Raw genomic sequence first — 18,286 nt, 5'->3', positions numbered from 1 at the left:
CCCCTTATCATTAGGTGCTGTCGGCCGCCACCGCTGGCTTCCTGCTCTGCTTGCACAATGAGTAGGCAGCAGCTGCTGGCCACCACTCTCAAATGTCACCATTAGGCCAGTCAAATGGCATCCAACGTGATGCCTTCAATTATGGGCATCATTGATGGGCAGCGAGATGCACACCTTCTCAAGTTTTTAATGATTTATCTTGCTAGGTGCTTATTAAGGATTGTAACATCTTGCAGTGAAAGTGGCTTTCTGGAAACCTATAATTCTTACTGTTTGGCCTTTCAGGATCGTCTCTTCCACTTCCTTCAGCATTTTTTTAAAACATGAACTGAAGTATTCGTTTAAATGGGGAAAGAGGAGGGGTACTGAGGCCTGCCTTCTGCCAGTCCTTCTGCGGAACACAGTGGTAGTTGGCTGGGCAAGCACATTCTCTGCTCATCCTCTGACCTCATTCATTTCCCCAAGGCCACAGATAAGCCATCAGGCTGCCGTTAACAAACGGACATCACAACAGCCACTGACGTTTGTCGGCTTGGCAAGGGGAGCCCATTCAGGAGTTTTGGGGTCTGTATAGCAAAAGGAAACTCTCACATCACAGAGGAGGAAAAAGGGAGAAAATTCAGGTATTGCTGGACTGACGGGGGAAGCCAGAGAGTTAGATAAGCAGGCAAGAGTGGGGTGATATTGGAAATAGGAACACACTTTTTGAGCCACAGGGCCAGTCACTCTGTTGGGATTCTTTCATTTAATCCTCACAACAATCCTATGAGGTAGACGTTATCATTTCTCCATGCAACAGAGGAGGAAACCAAGACTCATAAGCCTCTACATGGTGGGGCCAGTGTGGCTCCCAGGCCCATGCTAGCCCTAACTATCTCCCAGGAGTCTTCAAACAGTTTCCTGGGCTACAGGAGCATTTGCAGGTGATTTTATACACACACACAGACACACACAAACACACATATACACACATATATACTTTTTTTGGTCAAAAACATTGAGAGTAACCTCCATTCAGCCTTAAACTGTTATCATGGCAACAGAATGGCAGTTTGCATTTGTGCCGAGAATTTTCTGACTCCATTTGGGCAAGGTATTATGCTAGGGTCAGCCAAGCAAAGATGCATCTGGAATTTACACACCCAAGCTGGAAAGCAGATGTCTCCTAAGAGAGGTCTGAGAAGGTGATGTGGTTTTCAGAGCTGGGGAAGCATCTAAGCAAGCGGAGGGAAGGACAAGGGGATGGCTTCTGTCTGAGTTATTTCCACAGCACCTTCCATACCTTTTCCATGAGTCAGACGGGCCATGCATTACTCAAAAGTATCTAGTTAAATCCTATTTAAAATAAAGGGCACAAGGCCAGTGCCCAGAGCTTGATATATTTTAAAATATGTGGAATGAATTAATGAATGTAAAAAAACACCCAAGACAAACACAGGCTGCACATAACCTTATTTTAAGGTTTGTCTTTAAATCTCCTTTTGGGGAAAAGCATCAAAGGGCAGTTCAGGAAATGCCAAAGCATTAAGATGCATTCAGTTCCACTGTCAGAAAGACCTTCTGATGTACTTCCAAGAGAACGTTACAAACAAACCTCACATCTATTCAAACACAAAAATGCATGTCCTCTTGTTCACCTCATTCATCCTTAATCCAAGACACTCTCCTTTCACCTGGACAAGTACCTATCAGCATTTGCTGTTTTAAAAACTGGCAACACCAGATAAGAAAGATGATCAGAAACACTGAGCTTCTCCTTGCTGGGTAAGGTAAATACCTTAGAAAGGTTAAAATGACTCATGCATTTCAAAATTCAAATTTTGAATCAATTAATTTGGACTTTTTCAAAAGAGGGATGCTTTATACTCTATATCTTGCCTATGGCTATAATTTTGGTCATAAAGTTATGAATTAAATCGTTCTATGTGTTCACATATACTCCAAAGTCCATATACAATGATTTTTCCATAAAAATCGTAAAATCATCTCTAAAATCCTACATACAGTAAAGACAAGACAGCAACTATTACTGAATGCTGTAAGGGTTATGAGAAAAGCAACAGCACCACAAATGGCTAACCTTGGGCATAAGTACAGGAGGCAGAAAGATTGTGTCCAAGATTTTCGAGAACTGTAGAAAATCAAATTGAATGATTCCAGGTTTATACTTGGTCGACAAAAGAGCAACACTGATGCTAATCTATGTACAAAAATAATTTCATTCTCCCAGTTTATAAACATAAGCTTGAAAGAAATAACTTTCACAGTAATAAAAAAATAAAAGAGGTAACTGCTCTATGTGGTACAAACTAAAAAGGAATTCTCACCATTTATGTTTGGAGGCTTTAGAATGAAACCATGAGGAAGCTATCAGGAAGGCCATGCTAAAATTATCAAGAAATGCTCACTGCATCCTAAATTTTTCTTACCATTTTTTCTTCTTTGGCAGGTGGACTTCGAAGAAAAAAGCAGAGAGGGGCAAAAAGAATATCAATTATCCCAATAATTGTCATGAGCCATGGAAATCCAATTGCCTTTGCAATAGCACCACCAGCAGAAGGACCTTTCAGGAAACAGAGAATTAGATAAAGCTCTTCCAAATGTCTTGTAGACTGAAAGATGCAAAGATTTAAATAATTTTAGTAGACGTTATCCATTGTGTATAGAGGTAAAATGTTCTTATGAAAAGCCAATGTCCTTACCTATAGCATACCCCATACAAAATGCCACATCTGCAATGGCGTACACACTCCCATAGACGGACACGTGCCGCAGGTCTACGAGGTAGCCCATGATAGGCATCATTGACGAATCCACCATTCCTGAAGACAGTCAGAGAACACAGTGTATAGAAAACGATGTAAACCCAAAATGGGCCGAATATCAGGGAGTGTGTCTTAAACTCACCACCCTGCCAGCTCTTCCCCTTCTGTCATCACCACCTGCAAGTCTTGGGGTGATACTAATCTTTGAGTAGAAAGAATGAAGGAAGGCTTTTCTGACCCCCAAAGGAGGTCAGGTTCCCCTCGTATACAGATGTTCTCTCACAGCATCATCTCAATTGTCATTCATTCTTCAATTCTTTGCTAAATGCCCAACTCTTCTGTTGGTTTTGTTCACCCATATCCCCAGCACTTGTACATATTAGGAAGCAGCAAGCACCATTTCAATGAAAGAAACTTTCCTCATGTGCCTGCCACTGACACATGTGGAGGGGAGGGCACCAACCTCTGAGTCCCTGCCAGTGTGTTCACAGACACTGGCTCACAGCAGCCAATCATGAGCATCCCCATTTTATAGATGAGGAAACCAATACTCAGAGAGGCGAGGCTTGACCACACTCACTGAGCCAGGGAGTCTGAGCCAGGAACTCTGAACACACACCATCTTTATGCTACCTGCTCCCCACTATTCAAGAGACGAGATTCTAATGCTGGTCGTGGTTGTTGCTGGGGTGTATGTCTGTATGTATATGTGTGTATTTATGAGTATGTATGTATATGTATATATGTATCTGTGTATGTCTATGTATATGTGTGTATGCATGTGTGTATTTATGTGTATTATGTATATGTATATATGTATCTGTGTATGTATGTGTATATATGTGTGTACATGTGTTTGCATGTGTATGTGTCTGTGTATATGTGTTTGTGTATGTACTTGTATTTGTGTATGTGTGTGTGTATGTGTATGTGTGTAGGTGTGTATGTGTGTATATGTATGTGGGCATGTGTGTGTATGTGTGCATATGTATGTGGGTGGGTGTTTGTATGTGTATGTGTATCTATGTGTATGTATGTATGCATATGTGTGTATGTATATTTGTGTATGTATGTATGTGGGGGGTGTATGTGTGTATGTGTGTATGTGTGTGTATGCGTGTGTCAGTGTGTGTGTGTTGTGTGTATGTGTGTATAAATGTGTGTGTGTTTGTGTATGTGTGTATGTGTATGTATGTGTGTGTGCATGTGTGTTTTAGCTTCTTTTAGTTCACACACATACACACAACACACACATACACACTCATACACACAACACACACATACATGGATACACATGCATACACACACACACACACATAAACATACATACACACACACACATAATTTCTGAGCAGGGCCAGATGATCTCTCAGACTCCTTGGAGTTCTGGGGCATTCTGGTCCCCCCTATTATTCTCCACCTTGGAAACACCCATAGTCTAAGCGTGTGGCCCAGGTGTGACTAGCAGGAGGTGGGTCAGGCATGCAGGTGTGCTGAGTGGTGAGGGACAAGTGAACCAGAAAACAGCAAAGCAGGAAAGCACCAAAAGGATGCAGGCCAGGGGGCCGTACAGTTAGTAACCTGCAACTCTGCCAGACCTGCAGAATGGCAAGGGGAGCCGCCAGAGGACTAGCACCCTCCCTAAAAAGATGGGCCAACCAGACAGTGGAGGACAAGGGGAGGCAAGGCAGAGGACAGGCAAACGGTCACCTGAGAAGGACCTAGAGTACCATACTGAGTTCTACCCCAGCCTCAGCAGCCTTCTACCATCTGTCCTTAGTGAAAGCCGTGCTGTGCCACTGTACCACTCAAAGGTTACGTTCCTGCTTCTACAGGGGTGGACTAAGCACTTATTTTTATCATGATCAATTGGTATATTATAAATAAGAGACAAAAGTATACCATTCACTCAAAATAGTGACAGATTTTTCCTAACATATTATCATTCTTAACATTACAAAAGCCCATCTCCTTGCCCATGGGAATTCCTGCAGCACAGGCGGTCATCAACACATTAGTCTGCTTTGTCTGTACTAAAACCTCTTCAAAATACATATGTGAAGCCTTTGCCCCCAGCCTCATGAGAAGACCTGCTCATAGGGAGGAGACCACAAAAATGAGCTCTGTGCAAGGGATTCCTTTGTTTGCCCAGCCCCAGCAGTGGAGCATCAGTTTCCTTCTGTAAATATCAGCTTTTAAAAAATACTGGTTTTCAGGAAATAAATGACTAGTGCATAGAAGCAGGTGTCTTTACACGGAGAATCGACAGGCTGTAATTTAGCTAAGCTGCCTGCAGCCTCCTTCTAAGATTCTGGAAATTTAGGTTGAGGAACTACAGTCTACCAGAGGAAGAAGAACCCTTCCTAGTGGAGAAGCGGTTTTAAATGTAGGCACAAGGTTCGTGTGACTTACCAATTGCAAATCCAACTCCAAAGTTCGGAGCTATGAGTCCATAAATGTTTTTTGCAAATGGAATCTGTAAGAGGAAATAAACGTTATGCTAAAATAACAAGAGATCCAACTCTAAATCATCTCGGAAAGTCTTGAACTTGTGTTTTCTCTGGGCGTGGTATGCCTGTTCCCTTCTGAAGAAAACAGGAGGAAGAAGGGTGGGGTTTGTGAAGAACCGGACCCTCTAAATCTTTAAAAGTCAAAGCTTGAAACGAGTTTTATGACCACCATGAAAAACTTGTCACCGGCATATGTGAAAGATCAGCCTAGTCCACCCTCAAGTTTTGACAAGAACAAGTAGGCCTCATGAGGGATGGATATTGGCCATTGGTAGAAGAGATTTTATTCTAGAAAAACATCTTGCTATTGTTTCAGGTTGGTTGTCCTGAAGTGTTTAAGACACTGTCAAGCTTAAGATGATGCAGGGGAAAAGTTAAACTGTGAAATAAAACATTTTAAATAATTTCTGACATAAAATGAAAATACACTCCTTGGAAAGTCTTGTCCAAACATTTTTAAGATGATAAAAAATTAGAATAAAATGAAAGCTGTAATAAAATATCAACAAACTCAAACGTAAAATGTTTCTTGGTGATTCTTGCCCAAAGCGCAAGTTTTATTCACAGATTGTTCCCACTTGTCGAATGCCATCTTTTACTCACACATAAAATGCTGACTCCAACAATTATCATTCCCAGAAGAGCACAAAGCCACCTACCAAAAGAAAAAGCACCATCAAGAAATGATCATTTGATTTTTTTCTAGTCCAAATTTTCAATGAAAATCAAAACAATTACTTGTAACAGCGAAGGCAGAAACAACTTAGAATTTTTTGAAAGAACTACATTATTGTAACAGAATGAGTGTTGTTTTCATATCATCTTACCTCCCCATTTTGTGTGCAAGTATCCCAAAAATATTGGTTCCAATGAGATAAGAGATACTAGCTGGCAAGAAGGCAACGCCTGTAAATTTATGAAAAGGAGGCCTTATCAGTGCTGATATCAGTCATATGTTAGAAAAAGTAATAACTGTAGACACCACAATGTTGATGACAGCAGATGAAATGAAGCCCCGGGGCCCACACCCCAGCAGCTAATATCCGGCGCCTGCCGGATCCGGTCTGGACCCACGTGGCTTATCCTCCACACAAAGCTGCTGAGACACTCCAGAAATGAAAGTCCTTTTTCTATCAACTGCTTCATCTTGCCTCCATCTCTGGCTGGTGCTGGGCTTCACACGTGGGCCGATACGAACAGCTCCTGCCTGGGAGCTCAGCACCTGCAACCTTATGTGTGATTTCATCCGACAGAAGTAAGACGCAGTCATTGAAAGAATTAGGGAACCGTGAGATAAACAAAAAGAAAAAAGTTAAAATTACCCCAAACCCCATCCATTACTCAGATAATCACCACAGTTATTTTCTCCTGTAAGTTTATTTACATATATAAATATATTTATGTGTGTTTTGATTTACAAAAAAAGAAAAAGGGATTATACTCTATCCTGCTTGTTTCAGTTAGCTTTATGAACATTTTTCTATGTCAGAAACATAAATGTCTGCCTGGTCATTTTTTGTTGTCAAGTCAGATTTTTTTTTTTTTTTTTTTTTTTTTTTTTGAGATGGAGTCTCACTCTGTCACCCAGGCTGGAGTGCAGTGGCACGATCTTGGCTCACTGCAACCTCTGCCTCCCAGGTTCAAGTGATTCTCTTGCCTCAGCCTCCCGAGTAGCTGAGACGACAGGCATGCGCCACCACGCCTGGTTAATTTTTGTATTTTTAGTAGAGACTGAGTTTCAACATGTTGGCCAGGCTGGTCTCAAACTCCTGACCTCAGGTGATCCGCCTGCCTCAGCCTCCCAAAGTGCTGGGATTACAGGCGTGAGCCACCACGTCCGGCCTCCTATCCAAGTTTTATTGCTGTCCCCATAGAGGACACCTGCATCCCCCAGGTTCTGATGTGCCCAGGGTGATTTCCTGCTGGTGGTGGCAGCAGTGGCCTTGAACGTGTCCTCCGCATTGAACAGAAAGGCCTAACCATATCAGACCCAGCTTGGCTACAGAGGAATTGTCCACATCAGCTGTGTCTGGTCCTCATCCATCCAGCTGTGTGTGGTCCTCAGAACCACAGGACAATCTCTTTATGAGTGACTGCTTTTCAAACTCCTAGTGATTTTAGTATTTTTTCCTTGAAATCAGATATACCAGACTTGATTCCAAGCCTTGCCCACACATAGTAAAAGTTACTTTGTTCTCAATCAGAGGACTGCATAAGTGAGACATGCAGGTAGATATCAGATGACCGAGTGCCTGCTACACTCAAAATGCATGGGGCCTGGAGGTCCTTCTCATCCCGGCAGCTGGCCACACACTCACGGGCAAGTGTGATCTTGTCTCTTTAGGATAAAGCATGAATGTCTACCATCAAACCCTGAAACAGGCTGAGTCTTCCAACACAGCAGGGACTTCCAAATAAATGGCTCCATGAGCTAAATCCAAAACCAGATCATTCTAGACATGGGGGTTCTGGGAAACACTAATAAAGAGCAATCTCATTTCATTTTCCAGAGAATTATTTCTGTCATGCTTAGCAATATGTGGTGGTCAAATAATTGTTCAGTGTAATCTGATTGAGCAAACATTTACTGACAGCCACGTGCCCAGCACAGCAGTGGCCTGCAGCAAAGACAATGACAACGTGATTCTTGTCCTGACGCAAGTGTTTTGAAGGAAAGGAGCAGACGACGTTTAAACTGTGACCTGGCCAAGTAAGGAACATAACAAAAACACAGGTGTCATGCTCTGGGGACCTGGAACTGCGTCTGGCCAAGCTCCGCAGAGCAGATGGTATATAAACCTGGCCTCAAAAGCTGTGTCGTAGGACTTCCTACCAGCTCTAGGGACTGTTAGTCCGGATAGTAAGATATCATGACAACCTTTGTCTCATGATAAGAATCCCCAAGGGCCAGGTAGGTATAAATGAATAAAACAAGCAAATTGCAAGCAAAAATAACAGTGCAGATACCATGATAAAGAACCACTGACATTCAGCCTCAGTGTCAGAGAAAGAAAATGAAAAATGGAGCACAGAGAGATCTGTGGTGACCCAGAGGGCCCAGACTCCATCTAGAAGGCAGACGCCACTCTCTGTGGCCATTCACTCCCCCGAGGGACTGCAGTTCCAGTATTGGAAGATCCTGTTTGTTTTTTGAGGTGGAGTCTCAATAGAGGCAGAATGTCAGTGGCTCTGTTGCCTAGGCTGGAGTGCAATGGCACGATCTCGGCTTAGTACAACCTCCGCCTCTTGGGCTCAAGTGATCCACCTGCCTCAGCCTCCCAAAGTGCTAGGATTACAGGCATGAGCCACGCACCCAGCCTCAGCAAGAATTCTTTCTAGGGCTTCTCCCGACTCTGAGAAAAGTGTTGGCTGGGACTGGCCTGCAACAGTGCCCTGGGCCATGGCAGGAACCCTCCCTTCTGCGGGGCAACACTCTTCATGCATCTCTGCTCACACCAGAAAGTTCACCAAAGGGAGATCTTCTACCACCCCTTGTGATTTTGGTACAATCTGGCTTCAGCCACGGCCTTGGCCAGCCACTGAGGGAGGGGCTCTGGTCATCACGAAGCCTGCGGGGAGCTGAGCTGGCCATCCAGCCCCGGAAGCAAAGGTGGAAATGAGACCTTGGGTTTCCTCCAAGCTCAAGATGACCCTCCCTAAAGGCCAAGGGCTCGGCCTAGAACCAGAATAGGGGCAATGGTCTGCCCTGTCCTATGGCAGGCTTAGGAGGATCCTAAGTCCTCACACCCCAGAGCCACAGAAGGCTGGCAGTCCCTCTTGTCTTCTGGTACAGGCCCGTGTCCTACCCTCCGTCCCACTTTGCATCCCCACGGCTCATTAAATACAAAGGGGCTAGAAGAACCAGAAGACAAGAGTGTGCCTCCATCCTTGTTTAGGGCCTGTTGTCCAGGGCTTCAGTTTCCCTTTGGGGGCTTGTAGGCCTCACCCCAAACTGTAAGTCCCTATGTCTCAAGGTGTCCAGAGAGGCCATCTGACCTAGAACTCAGATATAGAGAAAACGCCATGAAATCATTCTTTCTCCACCCACTCAAGCCCAGGGCTTCCCCTCAAGTGGCAGATGAGGAATTTGGGGGGCAGGCTGGCAAGGGAGCCACGTGGAAGATGGGTGGGCTGCCATCTTTACTACCCCTAAAAAATGTGGCCAAAAACAATGCCTTCAGCAAGAGCAATCCTGTGTCACCCATGCAGCTAATAAGATTGTTTGCCCTGACTTCAAATATCATAGTCTTTCTCCAGAAACAGTGAAGGGAAGCATAAAGGCAGAACAGCCTCCCTTTCACCCTGGACTGGAGCGAGCTCAGAGAAGATTCCTGAACACCAGAGGCTGGGCTGCAGGGGCAGCTCCCCGCCCTCAGCACTGGGTCCTCCGCACTGCTTCACTCACAGTACCCCATCTCCAGGGTCAGGGAGCCATGGGCTGAAAGCTACAGAGAACTAGGGAAGGTGGGGTATTTCCCCTCCTGCTGGTGCTGTGACACAGGAGGCAGGTAGAGAAACCCGATTCTCTTAAAGACAGACATGTCTATCTCTGGGGCAAATGAAAGGAGGAACCTCGGTGGTGGAAATGTGCAGCAAGCTGGTTGAGTGAACGTCTGGCGCCGGTGATAAGCCCCACACAGCAATCTGATGAGATCCAGGCAGCCTGCACTCTGCTATCTGCCCCTGATGGCCCATGGCTTCTGGCTGACTTTAAAGATTTTATAAAGAAAGCCTCAGGCTTTGTCTGAAGAGGATGAGCACAAAACATCTTAAGTGTCCTGCACATGGTCAGGACACATTCAAAGAGGATGAGAGCTCAGCTAGGTGGCCGGGAGACCCAGTTCACGCCTGTAATCCCAATACTTTGAGAGGCTGAGGCAGGAGGACAGCTTGAGCCCAGGAGGTTGAGGCTACAGTGAGCCAAGATTACACCAGAGCACTCCAGCCTGGGCAACAGGACGAGACCCTGTCTCTAAAAATAAATAAACAAATAAGAGCTTCTCAGCTCAAGAGTGCATGCAAAGTCAACACAGCAGCTCAACTCAGCAGTGCACACCCCACTTGGACAGCGGGCGCCTCCTGAAAACACCGAGAGATCCACATCACCTCAAGGGCCAGAGGGAAGAAAAGCTGGGAAACAGCCTCTCCAGTGTCAGCAGCGGGTATGAGCAACAAGGCTGGAGGGTGTCTTCTCATCTGCTGTTTGCTGACTCGGTGTCAGATCCAAGTCCACGCCTCCTGCCAAGCGGCACGCCTCTTTAGGAGCTCTGAAGGTCCTTGGGCCTCCACTTTCATCTTGGCTGCTAGGGAGTTCAGAGCTAAATTTTCTGCCTAAGAAACATTCTTGTTTAGTTCCAAGAATCCTTCCTCCTTCACTGAATACCTCTTCTGATGTCAGGCTTGGTTTGGGTTTTGTTTTATGACACAATTCACATGGTTTAAAATTCACCCTTTGGGCAGGATGCGGTGGCTCACGCCTGTAATCCCAGCACTTCGGGAGGCTGAGGCGGGGGGATCACGAAGTCAGGAGTTCAAGACCAGCCTGGCCAAGATAGTGAAACCCTGTCTCTACTAAAAATACAAAATTAGCCAGGTACAGTGGTAGGCACCTGTAATCCCAGCTACTCAGGAGGCTGAGGCAGGAGAATTGCTTGAACCCGAGTGGCAGAGGTTGCAGTGAGCTGAGATCGTGCCACTGCACTCCAGCCTGGGCAACAGACTGAGACTCCGTCTCAAAAAAAAAAAACAAAATTCACCCTTTGACACTGCATCGTTCAGTGATGTTTAGTGTATTCACAGAGTTGTGCAACCATCATCACCATCTGATTACAGAACATTGTCACCATCCCACAAAGAAACCTCACACCCCATTAGCAGTTTCTCTCCATCCTCACCCCCTCTCCCCCGGCCATTTGGGACTTTTTAGGTATTGTTCGATGAGACAGCATAGCAACTCTGCAGATTCCAAAGACACTGGTACTCAGGCCAGGCCAACTGCAGGGAGGCAGGCAGAACAGGGAAAGTCTAAGCCAGGGGGCAGCTTCTGGTAAGACACCCCCCTTCCCCAGGGCTGGATGCCTATGAGAGAATAAGGTCACCTGAAGAAGGGTTGGGGACATTGAAAATGTCTGCTTGATTCAGAGCTGAGAGTCTCCATCTGAAGCTATCCACACGTACCTTGAAAGAACTATAAAAAGAATATAAATCTCTAGGAAGGACTGTCAATAAATTCTTAAAAAAGAAGGTGTGTAGGGGAGGACTAGCCTTCCAGATATGCAACCACATTCTAAAGCTACAGTAACTAAACAGGAATGGCAAGTGGATCAATGGGATGAAAGAGGGAATCCAGAAAGACAGCCAAGAGCTTGTGGTCCTTGAGAAAAAGATGAGGATGGGAAGAATCAGATCCACTACTTCAGAAATGGTCCTAGGACAACTGGCTGGCCATACAGGGAACAAAACTACTAGGTTCCTACACATGCCTTGGGACAAAATAAATTCCATATAGGTTCAAGATTTTAATGTAAAAAACAAATAAAAAATGTATTAAGGGAAAACACGGGTGATTAAAAAGATAATCTTGGCATGGGAAAGGCCTTTCTGAGCTTGACTTGATACGACAATGACATTAAAGGGAAGCCTGCTAAACCTGACTAGTGGCATTTTAAATACTTGAGTGGCTAAAAAAAAAATCCATTCAAGAAAAATCCATAAAGTCAAAAGACATAGAACAATTTGAGTGCAATATCGATAAAACATGTGGCAATAGATTATTATCTTAATACATAAAGAACACATAAAATCAATAAGGACAAATAACTTTATAGAAAAATGGTCAGAGTATATTCATAAGAAATTCATAGTAAAAGAAATACACATGGCTAATCGCATATGAAAACATGCTCAATTTCACTCATAAAGAATTTGTGGCTGGGTGTGGTGGCTCACACCTGTAATCCCAACAATCTGGGAGGCCAAGGCAGGTGGATCACCTGAGGTCAGGAGTTTGAGACTAGCCTGGCACATGGCACCCACCTATAGTCCTAGCTACTGGCAAGGCTGAGGCCACGAGAATCACTTGAACCCAGGAGGCGGAGGTTGCAGTGAACCGAGAGTGCGCCACTGCACTCCAGCCTGGGCAACAAAGGGAGACTCTGTCTCAAAAAAAAAAGAGTTTGTAAAAATAAATTAAAGTGAGGGCCGGGCGCGGTGGCTCACGCCTGTAATCCCAGCACTTTGGGAGGCCGAGGCGGGTGGATCACCTGAGGTCGGGAGTTTGAGACCAGCCTGACCAACATGGAGAAACCTCATCTCCACTAAAAGTACAAAACTATCCTGGTGTGGTAGTGCATGCCTATAATCCCAGCTACTCAGGAGGCTGAGGCAGGAGAATTGCTTGAACCCAGGAGGCAGAGATTGCGGTCAGCCAAGATCGCGCCATTGCACTCCAGCCTGGGCAACAAGAGCAAAACTCTGTCTCCTGGGCTCAGGTAATACTCCCACCTCAATCTCCCGAGTAGCTGGGACTTCAGGTGTGCGCCACTACTCCTGGCTAATTTTTCTGTTGCTGTTGTTGGGTTTTTTGTTTTGTTTTGTTTTGTTTTTGTAGAGACAGGATCTCGCTGGTCTTGAACTCCTGGTCTCAAACTCCTGGTCTCAAGAAATCCACCTGCCTCGGCCTCCCAAAGTGCTGGGATTACAGGCATAAGCCACCAGCCCAGCCTGCCGTATGGTTTCTAATGGCAAAAACTGGAACTGTTAGGGAAGCAGAAGTTACACCATTTTAAGCTCAGCTCCATCTTAAAACTAGCAAAGCACATTCCTTGCCAGTCACGACCCATAGTCATGAGATGTTTAGAGTTAAGGAAACAGCCTAAAGATACATACAAGGACACTCTCCTACAACAGCAGAAAGTCCAGATGTGCTTTCTGAGGACGCCCTGCTCTAACAGAGTTGCTTCTAATAAACTTGCCTCTTCTACTGTGTTCTGTGACGTGCCTTGAATTCCTTCCTGAGTGATTTCCAAAAACTTTATCTTGGGGTCTGGATTTAGATCCCTTTTCTGGCAACAAAATGAGCCCAAATGCCCAATAATAGGGACTGACTGAGGATTTCAACAGTTATATGTTGTTTTATTTTAACAATAAAACAATATGCAACCATTAAAAAGAATAAAAGGTTTCCAGTTAAACAGGGCAGACTGAATCTATAGTTTTTCTCCACTCCCACCTCAAAGTCCATTTAAATGCTAGCAAAGGAATAGAAGAAAATTCTAGACACACAGCCCATGCCCTCTTCCGCCCCCATACCTTCCTGAAGACAAACAGAGTGGGAGAGGAGACGGGACAGTACGAGGAAGAAGTGAGCAGAGGACACCACAGAGAATGCTGGAATCTTCCACCTGCAAATGGTGAGGCCAGCAAGAAGCAAGAGCCGTTGTGCCTCACAGCCAGAAAGGAACTGAAGCTTCGGATACTGTGAAGGTGGGGCTGAAAGCAGAGGCTGTCAACATGAAAGCAGGCAGAGAGGCTGTGTTAAGAGCAGTGGGACCCCCAGCACTCCAGCCTTCACCCTGGCAGGAGACAGTTTCTCCACAGAAATTAACCAGAATGGCAACCAGGGGCAACACAAGAGGCTGAAACAGGAACATGGTGCGAGGGTGTTATTGCAATAACAACGTCATCAAAAAACCCCAAAACACTTAGGGTATATACAAAAGGCTCTTCAGATTTAAGATATGATAGCATCAATTTTAAAAACTCAATAGGCAGTTTAAAAGATGAACAGGAATAACTCAGTGGAAAAGGGGAAAGACAAGAAATTAGAAGAATAAAAGTAGGGAGTCTAACACTCAGCCAACTGGAGTAAAACAGGAGAGAAAATAGGGGGATTCATTAAAGTAATAATACAAAGAGTCTCCCCAGAATTGTAACATGGGGTTCCCCAAGTGAAAGGGCTGATTAAGCGAGTGTTCATCCCAGAGGAGGAAAACAGACCCCACTGCAAATCATCAACATGGACTTTTATAACCTAGAGAAGAAGTAAAGGTCCCTCGGGCTCCTACAGAGGCTCAGGAATGAGGGCAACACTGGCCTCCCCCACAGCAACCCTGGATGCTAGAAGACAACAGAACAGTGGCCCGAAAATTCCCAAGGGAAATGATTTCCAACCAAGAATTATACACGCAGACAAAGTCAACCAAGTGTAGGATAAGGGTAAAATATTTGCAACTATGCAGGGCCTCAGAGACCTTTACCTGCCACGCACACTCTCTCAGGAAGCTGTGGGAGGCTATGCTCTACAATAAGGAGGAAGTCAGTCAAGGGCAAGGAATACAGGAAACAGAAGAGAGGCACAGAAGATGCTGGGGTGACGGGGAAGGAAAGTCTAGACCGAAGACCTAGGACAGACATCCACAAACGAGCAAATACACAGAAAGATCAGGTTTGCCAACACTTGACTGCAATTGGAGAATTTTTCATCTTTGCCAGAAATTTTGGTGGATATATTCATAAACACTACATAAAACATTAAGAAAATGAAAGGACAAGGCAACGACTAACTCCAGGAAAATTAAATTTGCAAAAAGAAAGGAAATTAATCACAGTACCCTACATAGCTCAGTCAGCTGCGAACAATAATTACCCAGTCACAATAATGTCAGTGCTGAATGCCAGTCTAACAAGAAGCTGTAATGCAATTATTCAGGGAGGACAGAAGGTGGGAAAATGTGTGAGCTGGTTGTTTGATACTTCTATGTGGCGCTGCAACGGCATTAAATAATCCCCATCTACTGTATTAGGAAGCTGGTGGACAATGTCAGAAATTGGAAAATTTTTAAAAAGGGGGTGTCATTAGCCAGGTGTGGTGGCACGTGCCTGTAATCCCAGCTACTTGGGAGGCTGAGGCAGGAGAATCGCTTGAACCCGGGAGGCAGAGGTTGCAGTGAGTGGAGATCGTGCCACTGCACTCCAGCCTGGGTGACAGAGTGAGACTCTGTCTCAAAAAAAAAAAAAAAAAAAAAAAGAGTCGGGGGTGTACACATATTATTTAGAGACATAAGGGTATCAGCAGAAGAAAGATCTAAAAACATTGAAGGTGATGGAATCTGAAGGGCTTTGGGGATCAAGAGGCGTGGGAAAAAGACAGCTGTTTTTCCTTATAATTCTTTTATCTTTGACTTACACATTATGTACATGTGTAACTTTGATAAAAAAATAAAATTTAATTAATTTTAAAAAGTAAATCTACGTGTTCTGACACGGAAACATGGCCACAAAATTGCATGAAGGAAAAACAAGAGGTCACACAGTGATGTAAATGGCAAAATTCACTTGGTTGGATTTTTAGGCATTTCATGCAATAGGGTGGTAAACACAGAACCATCTAGAAAAAAGACATAGAACTGTTAACAATGAACATCACAGGGGATGGGCTGGGGGAGGGAGAAAGATGAGCATGAAATTTAAAAATGTTTTACGTCCTCAATCAGCACACTTTGATTTTGTTATAATAAGCGTGTATTACTTTTCAAAATTAAAAATACTTTTTAAGAATTAATCCTTTTAACAATTAGTTTGTTATTAGTCTCTTTCATGTAAATTTTATGGCTGTCCAGTTAGTCCAGTTCAGAAACAGGGGAAGATGCTGACTGTATTTTTACTCTCATTTCTGCCCAGATCTGATGTGTCTGTGTGAGTTCTGCACCCCTCAGGGATGATGGATAAACCAGAGAACAAACAGACCCCAAGGCTGCCCTAAGCAATGACCCCATTAAGAGTCAAACAGAAGCAATCACTTTATCATCCCGGTAAGGGCAACTCAGCAGGGATGCCCTGGGGACAAAGGCTGCCCTGGGGACAAATGCTCTTGAATCAGAAGAGCCCACCCCAGTCCTTACCCAGCTGCCACTTTCGGGAACACATGGTCTCCATCATCCAGATGGGCAGGGCTGGCTCCAGCATGGCGATGCCCATGTTTGCAAAGCAGATGGAGCCTGTAAGGGAGGAAAGAGCTTTGTAGTGGCTTCTGCCTCCTCTCTCATTTCCAGGCACAGTTAGACTCCATGCGCCTACAGCTCAGATAACCGCAACTTCTACTTTCATTAAGTAAAGGATAAATCGCATATCAAGGGGACAGCAAAGGCTGTTTATCATAATCATCATCATCATGGTCGTCATCGTCCTCATTTTAAACAACTAGAATCCCAGAGACAAAGTTTGGACTGGAGGCAGCCCTAGAGATCCTTTGGTTTAACCTACCCAATTATGGTTTTATCAATGAAGAAAGGAAGCCCAGTTTATTAATGCAGTAGCTTGCTTGGGGCCACCCAGCAATCAGGCCACTTCCAGACCACACACAGTCTCGGGGCAGCCTGAGGCTCTCGCATCTGTGTTTTACTGTGCAATAAACGTGGGCATTTCTAATGATACCTAGAAATGCCAGAAAATCCAAGCAGGATCAGGTGCATTCAGTACAGGCATGCCGTTAGGTGGAGGGGTCGGGGTTCAGCGGTACATAAGGGCACCTATGCAAATATTCATGATCTCTTAACCAGAACCCTTTGTAAATATAGAACTATCTGGAAAAAGACCCACGGAACTGGTCTCCATCGTTCTGGGAACTTCCCGTGTTGTGCCTCTTGGAACCTCTAATTTGCTACAACAAATTCAAAGAATATTGTGCAATCATGATGAAGGTGCACATATGGTGAAGAAAGGTCTGTTCATTCGACATGACATTTAAAGGTGGAGCATATCAACGGCAGGACTCCCCTCAAGTGGACAGCCACTTGGCTCTCAACTCCCTTCCCCAGTCGGGCTGTCTGGAAGTGTCCATGACAGTCCAGGAGTGCTGGGTAGCATCTTTGTGTCTCCTGTGAGCAGGTACTAGGCAGTGAGGTTCCAGGGAAGCCCAGGACAGGACAGGCCCAGGCTGCACAGCCCTGCTCAGACGTGCCCAAGGTTCAGGGAGTCACATTTCTGGAGTCCCCGTCCCTCACCATACCTCCTCGTCCCCACCTCAGATGCCAGGGTTCCAGAAGCATCTGAGCACTGGGATGCCCCCTGCATCTTGCAGACGTCACTGCATGAATAAGTCACCATGCCACCTCCATATCCCTTTGGCCAGCAAGCATGATAGACAGGGTCTTGGCCAGGGTTACAAACCTGCTGCCCTAATCAAATCCAGCAGCAGAAGGGTTAAACAAAACCAGCCTGAGGGTTGACAAAGGCTGAACTTAACTACTGGTGCCCAGTTCTCCCAGGCGCCCTCCAGCCTACCTGTGTTAGGGAGCCGTGCTGAGACACGTCTAACCCTAACTGGGTCCAGTGCTACAGTGCGGGCTGCCCCAGAGACCAACACATCAGCGCGCAGCCAGACCTTCTCCTGGCCTGACCCCAAGGGTCTGCTTACCTTGGTACTGAGGCCCAGCAACACCTACACAAGGCTGGTCCCTGGTTAGGCAGCCCGAGGCCTGGCAAAGCAGGCAGCCTCCTACCACTGGGACAGTCTTGGGGAACAGTCCCTTGGATAGATGCAGACCATTATCCTTCCCAAGAGTCACAAAACCCCAGTGCTTTCTTTTAGCCCCTCTAGGCCAAAGCATGCCCTTTAGCCAAAGGGTGTTTGAACGGCCTCCCTGCTGCTCGGCAGGGATGCTCTCTGCAAGAAGGGAGCCCCTCTGGTCCCTGTGGGGCTCTGCTGTCAGTTTCTATTCATATATGCCAAGGTGAGTCAGACTGCCCACCGGGGACCCTTGCCTTGAGGCCAAGGACTCCTTCCGGAAAGTTCAAGGCCAAACAATGATGGCCTTCCATACAAACACAGTGGGCAAGCTTAGCTCCAAACAAACCCAACCGGGCATCCCCAGGACCCAGGCAGCTCTGCAGAGCCCAGCATACGCCATTTTGATTTTCCCCAAATGAGACAAAAAGGGCCTTGGCTGAGTGTCAGAAAGCAATGGCGGAAGAAAACCATTTCCTTTGACTTGTAGCCTCTTTGCCTTTTCT

At 45.4% G+C, this 18,286-nt stretch overlaps 1 protein-coding gene across 1 annotated transcript in view; it reads right to left on the bottom strand.

Moving 5' to 3' along the window:
* Positions 1-18,286, bottom strand: part of SLC18A2 (solute carrier family 18 member A2) — a 39,527-nt gene that overhangs the window by 6,548 nt on the left and 14,693 nt on the right. The window contains exons 10-15 of the mRNA XM_004050162.5: positions 16,177-16,272; positions 6,103-6,181; positions 5,879-5,930; positions 5,178-5,241; positions 2,703-2,822; positions 2,430-2,563 (exon numbers count right to left, since the gene is read on the bottom strand). Of these exons, the coding sequence (XP_004050210.1) occupies positions 2,430-2,563; positions 2,703-2,822; positions 5,178-5,241; positions 5,879-5,930; positions 6,103-6,181; positions 16,177-16,272 (545 nt within the window). The remainder of the gene's footprint in view (positions 1-2,429; positions 2,564-2,702; positions 2,823-5,177; positions 5,242-5,878; positions 5,931-6,102; positions 6,182-16,176; positions 16,273-18,286) is intronic.

The sequence above is a fragment of the Gorilla gorilla genome, chromosome 8, assembly GCF_029281585.2.
Source record: "Gorilla gorilla gorilla isolate KB3781 chromosome 8, NHGRI_mGorGor1-v2.1_pri, whole genome shotgun sequence".
Lineage (NCBI taxonomy): Eukaryota > Metazoa > Chordata > Mammalia > Primates > Hominidae > Gorilla > Gorilla gorilla.
This window is presented reverse-complemented; position numbering and strand designations above follow the sequence as displayed.